The sequence below is a fragment of the Neodiprion fabricii genome, chromosome 2 (genome assembly GCF_021155785.1).
Source record: "Neodiprion fabricii isolate iyNeoFabr1 chromosome 2, iyNeoFabr1.1, whole genome shotgun sequence".
NCBI lineage: Eukaryota > Metazoa > Arthropoda > Insecta > Hymenoptera > Diprionidae > Neodiprion > Neodiprion fabricii.
Window position 1 is genome coordinate 4,914,018 of NC_060240.1, and position 17,353 is coordinate 4,931,370.

The following is a 17,353-nucleotide window of genomic DNA, read 5'->3' on the forward strand; positions in this document are numbered from 1 at the left end:
AATGAATCTCGCGTTTTGGAGTCTGACAAATACCTGAACCCTCTTTTCTGCATTTTACAAATTCCTCCGCGAGGTTCGAAGCGCTGAGTTCACGTTGGTGCACTAATTGTGAGAAAAATTTAATTTGTTACAGTAACTAGAAAAATTGAGTAAAACGGGTAACGTTAAAAAACTGTTTGAATATTGTTGGAATTACGAAAAACGAGGTACGCTTAAACATTTTGCGCCATTGTCGATCCTTTTTTGGTTATTGCAACGCAAAATCAGTTTCTGAGGTTTGTCTCTACTTTTTTAGTTAAACAAGACTTTAACGTCAATTTATTCTTGCACAAGCGTTAAATTTTCGCAACAGTCGCAAGAAAATATAGCAACAGCTACCGTAATGATAAAGAATAGTAACGGATACCAGACTTTCCGGTAACGGCTAGAAAACTAATTTTCATTTTCTACCTAGAACTATATTTTTCGATTGTGATAAAAAATGAAAATAATGAAGAACCGAGCGGTAACCGGAAGTAAAAATTTCTCTCAGTGTGGCGAAATATCGCTGACCCGTTCCGCGGACGTTTCTTTGTCGGGAGAGTGCACTCTCGAAAATGGAAGAAGAGTCTGCACGTCAACCGTAACGAAGTGATGATCAACGGGAACGAAGTGCCACGGGATTAACGGGCCTTGGACGGTATTTGAATATTTTAATCAATCCATGTTGCAGCGTGCGCCTGTACGAGTATCGAGGTATATAATTAACCGGATAGGTACTACGTAACGCAAATTATGATAATCACCGTTACATCGTGTATTTCGTTAAGGAGCATCGTCGTCGGAGTAGACGGAGGGATGAAATATGCAAGGGGAGGGCGGCCTGGCGCAAGTGAGATAGGGTGACGGTAGGGGCACGTCAGAATATGGTGCGAGAATGGAGAGGAGATTGAAGGGGCGAGATAGCCGACGTTCCATTACTTACTCGGAAGTTTCCCGTGAAAGTTTACGGTGGTAATTAATGAGGTTATTACAACTCGCAAACAATTTTATTGCCCCCGAAGGACCATCAACACTCCAGCACCCTGCAGCCCTCTATACAGTGCCCGTCTCCCTGTCCGTCCGGCAATTAGTTTTCCAGCCCTTCGAACGTCCGTTGCGATTAAGAAATCTCGACCCGGGTTAATCCTCCGGCCTGCCAGCCGCCGATTAACGATTCGCGTATCAACCGTACGTGCCTGATCGGGGGAAAACAAAGAGATTGAATGAGGAATTGGAGATGATGAAAACCTGACCTTGGTACGAAGTTTGCGGACGAACCATTCGGCCGTGATCGATGAAATCGCCCGAGCTTTTTTGGGCAAAGGACAATACCGATCGATTTGAATAGAACTTGGAAAATTCTTGGGTCACAAAGATTTCGTACTATTTTTACCGTAAACCTTAAAGAAGTACATCAACGGTACCTGCTTCCTTCTCCTTCCCAGATGCGTGAGTTCGCAAAGTTCCGTATCTTCTGTTCGGAACTTCACCCTCGATTCCGTTCACCGCTGATATCTAGTCCCGGGGATGAGAGGCGGGGGTTTTCTTATTTAGAACTGAAAACAGGCGGGTGATACAAACGACTCATTAGTATATCGAAACCGAGGTGGGAAACTTTGATGGAGGGAAAAGGTGGGAGGGTGTCAAATTATATACCTGATAGTGCAAAACGTCCTCGTCCCTCTCTTCGCTCCTGCGTTCTCCGGTGTAGTTTATCGTATACCAACCGCTTGTAACAAGATTTTCGCGGGAGTGCTATTGTTGTGTGAAAATTTCACTCCGTATTGCGACTCTGCAACCAGCGGGAGAAAGGCGGGGGATGGTGGTCGGAAATCCAATCGCAATAGAGTTAAGTGTTCGGGAGTAAAACGCAGCGCGACCTCGATTACCGACGGAGAATTTGTCGGGGAAACAACCCCCGTCCCTAGCAGCTATAGAAACGACTGTTCCGGAGCCAGTTCCTCGAGGAATTTTGCGCAAAACATTACGCAAGACCGCAAGTAACCGCATTCCCTTCTACCGAGAGAGGAAACGCAAGCTCGGTTGTTAGAGGAAAAAGCTCCGGGACCGTGAATCTGCCAAATTCGAGCTACGTCCGTCTGATTGGCCGTGAGAACCGCCGACGCTGAATTACCGCGCTCCTCGAGTTTCTGGCCGCAGACTCTGGCAAGTCCATTTCCGGTCTTCACGGCGTCGCGGCCACGAGGTAAAAGCGCTCTACCCAATGCGGAAGCGGCTATATGTGTATGACCCGGATAGAAAGTTGCAGATAAATTTTCGGCCCCTCAGCAAACGGAAAGCAAGTTACAAAAGTTGGGTCTCCTTAAGCCTGTGGAGGATACATTTTTACATAAGGGTTCTCGTCGAGGTCGCTGATTTTAAAAATGCGGTCAGATCTGAGAAATTTTCAAACTTCAAAACGTCGGATTTTGTACGAACGAACAGAATCAATTTTTATATTTTTATCCCGTCATGTTGGGACCGCCATCTTGAATTTTGAAATGCTGACGTCGGATTTATTTTTAGCGCTATCAAAAATGAGAAAAATTTCATTTGTTACAGTAACTAGAAAAATTGAGTGAAACAGGTATCGTTAAAAAAAACTGTTGGAATATTGTTGGAATTACGAAAAACGAGGTACGCCTAACCATTTTGCGCTAATGTCGATCCTTTTTTGGTTATTGCAACGCAAAATCAGTTTCTGAGGTTTACTCTACTTTTCTAGTTAAACAAGGCTTTAACGTCAATTTATCGTTGCACGAGCATTAAATTTTCGCAACATTTGCAAGAAAATATAGCAACAGTGATCGTAATGAGAAAGAGTAGTAACGGATACTAGACTTTCCGGCAACAGCTAGAAAACTAATTTTCATATTCTACCTAGAACTATATTTTTCGATTGTGGTAAAAAATGAAAATAGGTAAGGACTGAGCGTTAACCGGAACTACTAAATTTCTCTCAGTTTATGATCAGCGAGTTCCACTTTTCTAGTCCCCAAAACCTTCCCACAATTACATTTATTCTACAAAAACAGGCATTTCCAACACTTTGTTTATTTACAGCGCTCACAATATTCACGGAATCATCGTAATCCGTTTCAAAATGTCAACACTGACATTTTAGAAGTTCAATAACGCAAAAAAAAAAAAAAAAAATTACCGTGACATCTCAAAGATTGAATATAAATTTTGAAAAAGGAGTCTCATATACGAAACGCTGTGCCGCAAGAGATTAACAGTTTCTACTGTTAATTTTCGAGCTGAGACCGCAGAAGCTCTTCGCTATGAGATAAGATACCGCGGTTGCTATATTTTTTCAATAGCGAAGACAACGATTGATTGCATAAACAATCAGAAGCCGTGCAAATCACGTTACTGAGATCTTCGTCGATAACAATCGGCTGATAAGATTAATTTCGTTCGATTCCAAATACCAAAATCGAGTATTCGGTCCGGTGTCTGATTACGTTATTACGGTACAGCGCGCTACAAAAGCGAGAGCTATCTCTCCAGGCTTCGGACGGCAAGTGACATGATTCGATTTCACTGAGATACCTCGAAGACCCTCTCTGCTAAATTAAGGAATGTTTCCAGCGTTTGTAAGATCAGATTGATCCTGAAGTTGTTAGAATTTCCGTAGGCACTCTGCTCGGCGGTGAAAACTTATAATTGAGAAAATGATTTTCTGTAAAAGCTTAAGGCAAAGTACTTTCATCCGTACGAATTTAGCGAGTATTTTTTCGGCTGCCGACGATGTGCAGCATTGTTACATAATTAATGCCTCGCTGATAGGAATTCTATTTTCAACGGCTACTGTTCAGATTAGATTAGATTGCATGTATGCGAATTATATAGATATCGGGGATCTCCGCTTACGCAAATGTTTACCGCCATTACGTGATTTTCAGTATCGAAAACAAGTTGCCAAATTCAACAATTACTTATCAGATGGTTATGTTAATACTTGAAGGATTTATAGGAGTTCCTTTTTAATGCAGATTATATTGATCGACGATGTTTTTTTCGGCTTCAAAGCGTGCCACTGATAAAACAGAGCCGCGAGATTAAACCTGATGTACTTGAAACCGTAAACACAGAGATTTCCTCTGTGGTCACAGGAAGGGTTAATTTCTATCAGAATTGATCGATATCTCTGCGATATAAAGTTCTCAGTGATATCTCTTGCTCGAACGTTCATTTTTATCAAAAGTAGAAAGTCCGCGGCGAGAGAGTCGCAGAGAATTAGGATCTATTCTTTAACATCGGTAACTTATCTTCTCGCAAAGCAGCGTTCAAACTTGTAACAATCAACTTTTCAATAACGTATTTTATATTCTAATAAAAGCAGCGGTGTAAAATTCTGAGAATCGAGAACGCGGTTACGTCTTATTAAACTACAACAATTTTAATCACAGACCTCAGCGGAGCGAAGAAGAGAACCCTTTACTTTCCTTTTAAAAGTTAGCGCCACCTGGTCGAACATCCCGTCTTCTTATTTATCGGGCAAAAAGCCCATTCGCGACACGCGGTGTTCTCCGCTTTTCGTCCGAACCTCGAAACCGTTTCCACCCCCGCCCCGTATCGGCGAAACTTTTCAAATTGTTTCGGCAACCGATCTTTGAAAGGGAGAAAAAATAAAATAAAATAACAAAAGTCTAAAAATATTTATTTCCCTGTCCCGGTCCCCCCCGAGCTTAATATCCCTCCTCCCCATCATAATTTGTTCCGTTTTTCCGTATTTTCTTCCCACTCCGGAGATGGAACAGAGCGATTTCTTGCGTGGCAACACCGTCTTATCGCGACCGGAATCCATCGGTCAAAGATCAGGCCGTCCGTCTTTCTCCTCGATCGTGGTAAGAAACTCCGCCCGTGGTTTTCCCAATCACGTCCAAGTCGAATAACCCTCTTCGGCTGCCCGCCGCGGAATCGAGGAGGGAAAATCGCAATCGAATATGTATCGAGCCCGGAGAGTTTGAATCGTTCCTTGATTCCGTGACTAATCTACCGTAGTACAAAGCCGGGGGCATGCGGAAACTTTGTCAATGACGCTGTTGCCAGGCTGAGGAAGGAGATTTCGGAGTAGCGATCAAAGCCTTCACGTCCAGCAACGTCTTGGGTATCAGTAATCTGATCACCGCTCGGCCTTCGGCTTCCATGGAAACTTTTTGGGTAATCATCGGCGAAGGACTTCAAGGATACGCCCACCACTCCTCGCCCGGCCCTCGAGTCAATAGCTGCTCTTCACCAGAAGAAACTCATCAGCTCTGCCTCTTTTTTATCTTCGTCTCGTTTTTGCTTCCATATACTTTTCCCGAAAAAGATTAACGGCCCGTGAATTTCTAACCTTGCACGTGAACTTGCTTGACTTTATAGTTAGATAAGCAGGATTTTTCCTCAAAGAGACGGAAATTACACCGCGTCAAATTTTTCAGCTGATTCGTAAATTTTTATTCCGTACTTTAAGCTAGCTTCTGTGCTGCTTGAGTGAACGTCGGTTCTCAGTTTCTAAAACGAAACACCGCAGTGTTGAGTGCTGCGGATTTAGATCAGGCATGTTGTTAAATAATAAAAATCCGTGCGGTTAAGTGCATAGCTATGATTTATCGCAAAGAAGTCAAGTGTACTGATATGAGAAAGTAAGACCTGGTCAACTGCGGAGTCCGATTGTTCCGTCACTCTGACACAATTGCCCAGATATTATCAGTTATTCACCTTATCTTATAGATAAAAATAGCTGAAATGCGACGTTCACCGTGAAAAGCATTAGGTTATTTTTAATATCGCAATCTGAGCATCGATAATTACTGAATGCGAATTGTCCGGCTAATTGCAAGGTTAAATGATTTTAAAACCGAAGGTCGATTATTATACAAGCTTTGAATATTATTCATCGAGCATTTTGACTCTTGGGTCGGAATAAATTTCCATCAACAAAAAACTGGCATTCATAATTTCTCCTCAAATCTATTTGCCAAAGTTTGAACGTGACATAAATCATCGCAGCGAGTGAGTTGCAAACGACGATATAACTGAAAGAGAAAATCCATATCCAGTATGAAAAGCAGGTTGCATGAACGTAAATTTTCAACACCAACGAAGCGCTATTATTGTTCGGTGTTGGAAATGAAAAGCGTTCTCAAATGTACCATCGTATGCAAGTTAACGACGTTTTTCCGTTTTCTTAATGACAGTTCATTGCATGGCAGTTTCACTAGGAAAGGCAAGAAAAATAATCTCCCAAATACTAATGACTGCTTTGCATGCAGCTCAATTCACGAATGCTCCAACTTCACGAGCGGCATATGGTGCAAGATCTGCGATATTTATGCCGTCGCGCGTGGGAATATTATAATATTTTCCAAACGGTACATCAACGCAGTTCAATCTTCACGTTAACTGGGTTCCCCTGCCCAGTTTTCAACTTTAATCTGAAAAAACAATCCACAATTCAAACAAAGAGGTTGAAAAAAGTTTGGTCTTCAGGCTAAAGAAGGCATAATAATTGACGCAGGCTTTGCAATATACTGACTATAATCGTCACAATTTTTAGATTATTTACACTGTTCAAGGAAGAGATGGTTGAAGAAATTTTACGATCCTGAACACTGAGAGAAATCTTTAGTTCCGGTTACCGCTCCGTCCTTAACTATTTTCATTTTTAACCACAATCTAAAAATATAGTTCTAGGTAGAAAATGAAAATTAGGTTTATAGCTGTTACCGGAAAGTCTAGTATCCGTTACTATTATTTTTCATTACGATCACTGTTGCCATATTTTCTTGCAACTGTTGCGAAAATTTAATGCTTGTGCAAGAATAAATTGACGTTAATGCCTTGTTTAAGTAAAACAGTAGAGTAAATCGAATAAACTGATTTTGCGTTGCAATTACCAAAAAGGATCGACAATAACGGAATATGGTTACGCGTACCTAGTTTTTCGTAATGAACAACAATATTCAAACAGTTTTTTTAACGATACCTGTTTTACTCAATTTTTATAGTTACTATAACAAATGAAATTTTTCTCAGTGAAACATTCTGTAGTCACCGTACCCATTTTTATCGCGAACTATATTGAGATTACAGTTGTTCTCACTGTACTTTGACTGTATTCGTTGTGAAAATAGTTGTTTCAGTCAGAAAATATTTAAGGACCATCTGGTCACGGTGAAAATAATTTCGTTGGTTATAGTTGCTATAAAATTCAAGTTAAATGCGTATCGTTACAAAAATTGTTCAGATATGGTTCGAATCACAAGAAACTACGGTAAAAGTAACTATTTTGTGCGATCAAAGTTGCCAGTACTACATTTTCTGATAATTGAAACGTGAAAATCAGTTTGTTTGATTTACTATATTTTTTCTGTCAAATAAGGCGACACGAATTTACCGTTGCTTCCACATCAAATTATCACAATAAATAGCAGGAGTAACCATAATGAAACGAATAGTAACAGATACTAGATTTTCTGGATACAGCTACAAATCTAATTTTCATTTAGTACCCAGAATGTTTTTCCGTTACAATAAAAACGTAAATAGTTAAGAACTTTGCAGCAACTGCAGCTTGAAATTTCTCTTAATGTATTATTTTGCATATTAGAGAGAACCGTATATATTTTTTTTACTATATGACAGAAAAAATACCTATGCTTCGAAGTACCGGTGGCCGAAAAGTTACATTGCAAAAAGTTCCCAGAGAGGATAGCGGGTTTATATACCACGAAATTGTTTACTTTTATCAAGATGAAAGCTGGCTTATCGGATAAGATTTCAATTAATTCTCGTTGGTCCTATCTTGCTGTTGGTATCTACTCGACAGTTGATTTTTTCTGGAAATCTGTATATCTTTCTTCGCTTGTGACACTACCAAAGGATTTATCTGGAACAATCTGAAGTGGGGATTTTCGTTTCATTGCATAATGCGCAATCTTGCAACCTTCAATTTGTCGCTGCGTAGGTTCTGCAAGTTTACATAATTATGCTGTAAGCTCGATTTTCACAAAGAGCCTGACTTCACGTCGCTGTTCTCGGCATAATGAAACACAAAATTTGGCATTAAATCTGTTAGACAAACGAAATTGATGAAAGGAAACACGTTGATCGATCGTCCTGTAAAGAGAAAAATGAAATGTTGCAATCCTTGAGTAACGAATTGATGAAAAAATTGAAAGAACATTAGTTTGCAAAAAAAAATCTCACTTTGAAGAAACAGAAAACATAACCCAAGAAACTCTGACGATTATTCAGATTCTCGATTACACCCAAACGACGAAATTCATTTGATGCATATCAAATTCGAAATCCTTCGCCCAAAAGTTATGAATACGATGCATTCGTTAGATCGGATGCCTGGCCATGAAATTCGGCGACTACAACTTGAGTGTAGCTAAGCTCATTCGTGGTAAGAAGAGTTCGTTTTCCCATTCCCGCAGGAATCAATGGATCCCTGACATCCAGAAATCACACTTCTCTCCACCTTTCGACTTTCCATCGATCCAGATGAGCGGAATATTGGTGAGATTGGGCATGGTGATAATCTCCATGGTTGTTGCCAGCGTTTTGGTCTATCGATTGAATTATTCGTCCCGCGAATCAAGCGGCAGAGTTTGGAACGGGGTGGAGGCCCAGAATGAGAGTTCACTGAACGAAGACCTCTGCGACATCCTGGGGTTCATACCGCTGGATGAGGTGAACGATATTCTGGAATGCTTCGTGAAACACGACAAGCAAATCGGCGACGTGACCGTCGGCTACATAAACGATCATTGGATGTACATCGCCCGAGAATTCAAACGGATGCCGGAATTTCAGAGGGCTGTAAGTTTCCTCGAGAATAACGGTCTGGACGTGGAGTATTGGCGCAACAAAATCGTGCAATTCTGGACGAACATTCCCACGTACGTCAATAACGACACGTCCCTGGCCTGCGGCGGTCTTTCAACGATGATGAACAAAGTCGTGAGAATCATCCCCCAGGCTGAGATGCACGAATTTCTCTGCCAGAAATTACGATACTCGTCTAGCTTCAGAGCATTTTTGGAAATGTTGCGTTCACCGAACTTCGAGGAACTCTGCGACGCGATTGAGAGCAGCAAGGTGTTGCAACGGCACTACTTCTGGGCAAACGACGACGGCATCGAAGTCATCTTTGCTGTGGAATTGCTCAAGAACTTGTACATGTATTTGGCGTACGAGCTGGAATGAGAAGCTACGTGAAATATTTAGTTAAATTATATCAAGGAATAGCTGCAAACATGACCGAATTTCTAACACAAGGTGAACATCAAAACTGAATTTTCTGGACTCTGTGAATGTAATGATAATCAGTTCACTCGGAGCATTGATATTTTTAATAGGTTCAACAGGCTCAATTCGACCCTTGAACACTGCACGCGTCACAGTATCTAACGATAATTTCAGAAACTCTGATTATCGGTGCAACCCTCCCCCCTTCGAAGCGTTGGAGACCTCCCACACGGCTGATTTTAATCTAATCGACGTTCTTGTTGATTTTATTTCTCTTGAGCGGTCTTCTTATCTTCAGTGAGATGCAAAATTTCGGTATATAAGGGACCGCCGGATTCACATCCTCATCATACAACTGTTTTCGCAGTCTCCAGAAAAGGTGAGTAGATATTTCAATACCTCTTAAGTATACCAATTGCTCTGTGCATAACAGCAATCCCATAATCGCCCAAATATCGAGTGCCAAAGTATTTTTCTACAGATGAAGCTGACCATTGTATTCCTTGCTATCCTCGGCGTCTCAACCGCCGCAGTCTTGCCTGCTGCTAAGACTTTCGACCGCTCCACCAGGAGCCTCAGCGATGACTGGGCTGAGTTTAGTGCTTTGATGCCCTGGGATGAGATCGTTGAAATTGTAACCCAGTACGTCGCTGAAGACGCAGAGGTCCAGTCCGTCATCGCGTACCTTCATTCCGACGACTTCAAGGCGCTTGTTGAAGCAGTCATTAGTAATTCCGAATACATCGCGTTCCTGGACTACCTTGATGCTGCTGGACTCGACGTTTACACCTACGTTAACATCTGGCGTAATTGGCTAGGAATCGACACGTCCAGGGTATTGAGAACCCGTTTCGCATCCAGCCGCATCACTGGAGGAGTAGCTGGACTCATCGCTGATATCAGGGCCATCCTTCCCACCGACGAAATCAAAGCTCTGTATTACGACAAACTTGAAACTTCTGAAGATTTTGCGCAACTGATTGCTCATCTCGGCTCTGACGAGGCCCAGGAACTTTACGCTGCACTTAAGGCTAACGAAGAGTACCAACACATCCGCGCGGCTCTGGTAGCGTATGGACTCGACATCGACAGTTTTGTCGACTTCCTGAAGTCTATCGTTGGTCTCGCCTAAGTACACGTTACGATTTGCTTTCTATTACTCACGTTGTTGTAATCCATTCTCAAGGACGTGTCGTCCTGGATGACCTGTTCGTACGACTTGACAACATGTATGTACTCGTGAGATCAAGATTGCAATAAACGTATTTTCGCCAATATATTCCAGCCGTCGATTATTCAAGTACCCTTCCCTTATCCACTGAACATTACGATCAGCAGAGAAAAAAAAAAAACATTCGATCTACGTACGTGAGAGTAATTATACGGACAGCATCTTTTTTAATTAAAAATTACAAGGATGTCTGTAAGCATTACTCATTGGTATGTTTAAGTTACATGCGCGGATGTTTCTTCAAACTTTTCAAATACCGTCATCGAAATAATTTACGCTTCAAAAAAGTGCTGTCCGTATAATCACCGTTGCGCATTTAAAACGAACAGATTTTTACCCGAGTGTTATCCCATTGAACAGCTTGGGGCTACCGCCTCCTCAAATTTCAGTAATAAATAATCGACGACGATATCTTATGCTTGGGACTTACTATCACCGCCGGGAATCTATTTCAAACACCCGAACTCAACCTCTACAGCTCTTTCGCGAACCTTGTCTGCAGATTTCTGTTGCTTCAATAGTAGCACCCTTGGAATCTGAAACAAGTTTTGCATTAGTCAATGTAAACACGGCGTAGCGAAGTTGAGTGAAATTATTAGAGAAAATGACGTAGCGTCTCTAACGTCGAATCTCGAACACAAATTCAGCGCTCCGAAGCAAACGGTTCGGAGATATGACTTGAAAAACGTGTGATTGGAGATTCGCAGCCTTATATATGCGAGATCATTGATCGATAACAAAATCAGCAAATTAAATATATGTCAATCTAGTTTGTCTAATCTTACTTTTAGCAGGTGCAGTCTAACCGACATTCTGGAAATTGCGTAATCTTTCGTCGGCAACAGCTTACTGAAAATTTTCTATGGATTAAAAAAAATGTTAACAGAAGGGACAAATATTGCTTAACTAAACTGGCAGTAGATATTTTTCTTCTCTGAGCTCTACGCAGAATTTGCATGGATTTTCAAATAATTCCTTTTCATTACATGTATAGGTCGATCCACTAACTTGTTTCAAATTTGTTGAGTACAAATTTTGATCTGACTGCAATTTTAATATGCCATAATAAAAAAAAAAAACGTTGATTAATTGTATCATGTTTCCCAGTCGAACCTCGTTGTCCTGATTTTTAGTACTTTTTGTTGTTGAAACAAATATGACCTTCTGTATTTTTTGTATGACAACGACTGATATTTCCGAATACAAATTCCATCACGAGGTGGATTTTCAAGAACTGCAAAAACTCACGTTCTTATGATATTTTCAATTCCATATATGCGATAGACCAAAAAATGAATTGCTTGTATTTTTGGAGGTGGAAAATTTTATATTTTGAAGTATATTTATATTTCGAAATTTTTAGTTTCGGATAAAAATGGGAATCTAATTGAATCAGTATAAATATTCCTGGAATCTCAAATCTTCTGAATATATGAAAAAGAAAGTATTGACTTTTTAAAATTTTGTTGTGTCCAAACATCGACATTTTAGAGTATATTCTGAAATTTTTAGAGCTGGATGAACTAGATGCTAATTAATGATGAACTAGAACACTAATTTTCCAGGGATACAGAAAATATTCAAAAAATTTTAGATCAACTTTGATTGAATCATAATACCATTTTTGTCTCACTCTGAAAACTTCAGGATATATTACATCATATGGATTTTTTCAGACAAAGAAAGAATTTATTTTCTTGTTATACAAGACGAAAATGTGAATAAAACGTTTCTTGATAGTTTTTAAGGATCTACATGAGAAAGTGTTTTGCATCGGATGTATCAGCCTTTTGTGCGTGAAAAACTAATTAATTGGTATGTTTTAGCAATGACAAGAAGTGCTAAAAATTTAGAGGCACGGGCTTAATTGGAAACCGTGATAAAATTGATTACCGTGTTTCGCGTGCACAGTGAGGACTAAATTCGAGGATTTTCGTATCGTAATGTACACATAGCCAATCAAATCGTAGCTAGATCGAAACTTTCACCGTAAATACCTGGCCGAAGGTCGGTAAATCGGCCCATATACCTTATTCGTAACAGCAATAAGATATTGCGGGTGAATGCAGACAAGCGAATATGCACATATGAACATAAATAAAAAGCAATTCTAACGTTTAGTAAATTTTTCCCCAAAAGCAGTAGAATATAAACTCATTGAGTATAATTTATTTAGTTGCAACTCATTTTTTTTTTTTTTCATCAAAATTTATACATTCCATTTTTATCCACTCGATCAAACTTATGAATTTTTTATTTCAATCGAATTTGATAAACCCGCGGGGAACAGTTTCGCCGTGAAGTTTGTGCCCGGTTCACGAATAGTTTCCCCTCATACAGTCACTAGGCCTGATTCTTCTGTCTTGACCAATTACTGCAATTTAAAGAAAAGTAGACAAATACCTACCATGGATAGGCATAAAAATTTCCATATTCGACACCTTGTGGCGGAATATCTTCACATTGCAATCCAGATCCGATTCTTTTCAACAGACGTCTGATCTGCATAGGCTTAGAAATTTTTTAAATTGTCCGTTATTCGCCTCGATTTTATTACCGATTTTACGTAACGATTGTTAAGCTTTGAAAAATTTGAAATAATCGCAAGACCACCTGGTCAGAACACCTGCCGGTTATCTAGAATTACGTCTAAAATATATGAGATACTATTTCCTTTACGAAACACCTGCAGCACCAATTTTAATCTAATCACTATTTTTTAGTGATCTGATTTTACATCAAGTGGGTTCCGTTATCTGTGGTATCGCATGAAACTGTGGTATATAAAGGCAAGACGAATCGATTAATTCATTCTGAACCGGTCTACCCACTCTCAGGACAAGGTGAGTACTCCATTAAATCTCGATCGCTTTAACGATCCCTCTAAGAATATTAACTGCCTGAAATTTTTTGCACCCCGTACTGACCATTGACGTCAATAATTCTGCGCAGATGAAGCTTTCAATTCTGTTCCTCGCTTTTGTCGGTGTGGCTACCGCCGCATCTCTGCCAGCACCCAAGGTACTGAACCGTTCCACTCGGGACCTCAGCGATGACTTCCAGGACTTTCTTGCCCTGATCCCCGTCGATGACGTAGTTGCAATCGTAATCGAGTACTTGGCCGAGGACGAGGAAGTTCAGAATGTAGTGGAATACATACAAAGCGATGATTTCGCGAACTTGATCCTTGCCGTCGATGCCATCCCCGAATACATCGCTTTCCTGGACTACCTTAATAGTGCCGGACTCGACGTTTACACCTACGTCAATCTCCTCCACAGTTGGTTGGGACTCGACGAGCTCGAGGTACCGAGCACCCGTCTGGTATCCAGCCGCATCACTGGAGGAGTAGCTGGACTCCTCGCCGATATCATAGCTGTTCTTCCCACCGACGAAATCAAAGCACTGTATTACGAAAAACTTGAGTCTTCTGAAGATTTTGCCGCACTGGTTAGTCTTCTCGGCTCTGAGGAGGCCCAGACAGTTTACGCTGCACTTAAGGCTAACGAAGAGTACCAACACATCCGCGAGACTCTGGAAGAGTATGGACTTGACATCGACGCCATTGTCGAACTCTTGAAGACAATTGTTGGTCTCGCCTAAGTGCTCGTTACAACATGCTTGCTATTGCAAAACTCGAAGAAATGGTTGTCAATGTCGATGAAATCTCCACCTTCTTCAGATCTTCAGTTGATGCTGCATAAATCTTTGACTTGAAGGTCTTCCGTAATGCTTCGGTTATTATTATACCAACGATTATTCCGAAGCGATGTTTCATCATACTGTAAACCAGTTCCTTAAAACGCGCTTGTAACCTACAGTTTCGAATCTATAATAAAGCGTCTTGATTAACATATCCTCTGAATGAATTTTTCAATCTACCCAAATTCCAATCCGAGCCCAGCATCATCCTTCCGTCCATACATCGACACTAGAACAGAAAAAACAAAAATGTAATTCACCGAAGCTGAAGCCGATGAATTGCCTTGAACATTCTTTTCCTCCTTGTCTCGTATCTCTTTCAATCCATGCGCTATATTTTTACACCGTAAAACGCGTCCTTCGTGATAGTTAGCGAGAAGCAGAAGAGCAAGATGTCGCAGCGAAAATAAATGTCTGACTAGACGCTGCCCTTTACCACTCGCGAGATGAGTAAGGGCGAGTGGTTGTTGGTACTTCTGGCCTATCCTCGGAGCGCTGCAGGATGGGAATTAATTCTGCTCAAGGAGATATCCAAGGGTCTATGAGTGAAGACGGACTGGATGGAGGGAGGGAGGAGCGGGGGTCGAGAGCGAGAGCAAGCAGCTCGTGGTGTCTGCGGCAAACAATTCCAATTAACTTGCTGGAATTGAAATGGGATTCGGCCGACGTTGGCGGTGGTATTGTATACGCAGTTGCTCGGCGTTCCGTGAGCTTGCCGCTTCTCTCGGCGTTTTCTTTAATTCTCTCTTCTGCATTTTTCTGATATCTCGGCCCCTTCTTTCGCCCTGCGTATACCTATAATCAACCCAATTCGTGACCTTGGCTTGCCAATATCGCGAATTTCTGCCGCCCGAGCTCAGACTCGGTGCTCCGTTCGGTGCAAAGACGAAGACTTGGGCGAGTTACACCTGCGGCTAAATGATCGCTACTTCTCGGGCTTGGTTTGTCAAATTCAATTTCTTTGTGCGGGAATGAATGGCCCGCTGAACAACCATTATTCCAGACATAATACCCATCGCGTAGATAGGGGAGCACCGGCAATACCAACCATAAAGGACAGCCAGACGGGCAGACGAGCTTATACAATGCTGCTCGGTGGCTGAAGCTGCTCAGATATTGAAGACGCCCGAAAGCGACGTGTACCAATGTCAATGTGTACCCAACGTCTAGCCTTACTCTCTACATTATTAAATATTTCCTTCCTTCCTACCTTCCTTCCTTTCGTTGCTACCCTCCTTCTGGCCTCGGTTCCTTACATGCGCCGGAAGTTCCTCAGGGAATTTGATTATTCTCAAACTTGGAACATCTCCGGTTCGACTCACTTTTTCACCGTATAGGTATTTTCCCGACGAGATAAGTTTGACCAGCAGTCGACTGGTGTCTCCGTGAAATGGACTTGGACACCATGTGGTTGTGACTTCTTGAAAACCCGAGTCAGATTACTTTGTGCACCTGTCACATCTGCCCAACGAAATACTCGCAGATATACATGCTTTCACTGCATCGGAAATAATTCAACGTTTCAACTTCGTCCGTGTAACTCTGCCGAAGTTTCAGCCTCTCACTCAAGATGCGGGTCTAACGTACGTGCTGTGAGTAGTTCGATCCGCTTAAGACGGCTTAAAAGTCGAATTTCGAATTCCGGTCTGTAGTTTACGACGCCGATCGTGAAATGGTTCGATTGAGATTGGAACAATCTGTGCAAGGTCATCGTTTCGCCTTTTCTTTCATCACCAGATGGCAACCATCATCCGGCGCCGATGGAGGATCGTAATCGCTAGAAATCGACCGTTGTACAAGGATATGGGGCTTGGAGGCAAACCGAATGGTTCAAGCTTTTGGCGGAACTTGAAAAGTTTAAGCCCAGTTTCCGGTTGATTATAACATTCCGGTGTCTGCAACGTGGGGGATGGAATTAAGTGAAGTGGCACACGACATGCAGCTGGGACCATCATCAACGGTTGCGGAGAATGTGGTGCGGCAATCTGGGACACGTTTAGTGCATCGCGCGTCGCCAACCGCCCGGCAATTCCGCTCTTACGACAGGCTACCGCAAGCTCCTTCCAGACTTAACACGAGCCGAGTGTTAATGCGAGTTTAATTAGGCTTAATTGCAGTTAATTAAACACAAACGTAGCGTATTACAGGCCCGGTTGCGTTTGTCACTTGTTGTGTTCAACGGTTTATGCTAATTTTAATCACTCTCCATCCCTCATCTCTCTCCCTTCTCCAAAGTCTTATTCCAATTTACGATAATTGTCTTACACCGTTGGGAAACTTTGGCCGCGGAGGAAACTTTTAACAATTCTTATAGGCACTCGGGACTCCCAACTCGTCTCGCTCTTTCATTACGTCCACTTTGAACATCTTCAGTGCGCGAGATCTCAATCTCTCAGAATGGTTTTAACCCTCAAAACTTGGGCTGATAAGAATTTAATCTTACCTTCAGGATGCGTTCGGACGTAACTTGCTGCACGTAATATGCACAACATTGTAGCCACTTATTCACACGGGCATTTTACTCTTGCCTATGAAAAACGAATTGAGTGTGGCATTGGCAACGGTTGAAAAAATTATCGACGATTTTGTTTCACCGAGTATTTTTATACGGATTCCGTTTGCGGGTTATCCGATCGCCGAAATTCTGGCTCACCCACGTTACGCGTGTTTTTTCCAGTAATTGCGCCCACCTGACTGACTGAGTCGATCCAATATTTCCCGGTACCAGCTGCTCGCGTGTCGGTATCGCGTTTCAAGCTTAGTTTTTCGCGTTCACTTTTGACGTAAGTTTCTGCCTGCTGTGACAAAACCTGTTAAAATTCCTAAAACCGCACATCCTCTCCGCGACTGAGCTATGACTGTGTAAAATTGGTGGACGGATCCTCTTATCGTAACACAAATAGCGAATGAATTTATGAATGAAGCGGCAGAACAACGATCGAGTGGCTAAAACGAAGAATCTACATCGAAACGAACGGCAATTAACCCAACACTTGTCGATGCTGGAAAGCGGCGAACATATTTTCACTCTCACAGGACTCGCACAAGTAATTCTGCACGCAGTTACGCGGGTAGAGTTATACCGCGAGTTGAGATGAGCGACGGAATTAACCCGAAGTTCTCGGATGTACTCGGCATTCGGTAAGTGTC

General features: G+C 41.8%; 1 protein-coding gene across 1 annotated transcript; it reads left to right on the top strand.

Moving 5' to 3' along the window:
* Window positions 1-8,379: 8,379 nt before the first annotated feature.
* Window positions 8,380-14,357, top strand: LOC124176896. The gene is made up of 5 exons (XM_046558732.1): window positions 8,380-9,212; window positions 9,595-9,649; window positions 9,752-10,399; window positions 13,339-13,344; window positions 13,454-14,357. Exons 1-5 carry the CDS (start codon window positions 8,380-8,382, stop codon window positions 14,102-14,104), a joined length of 2,193 nt encoding a protein of 730 aa, XP_046414688.1. The 3' UTR covers window positions 14,105-14,357.
* The last annotated feature ends 2,996 nt before the right edge of the window (window positions 14,358-17,353 follow it).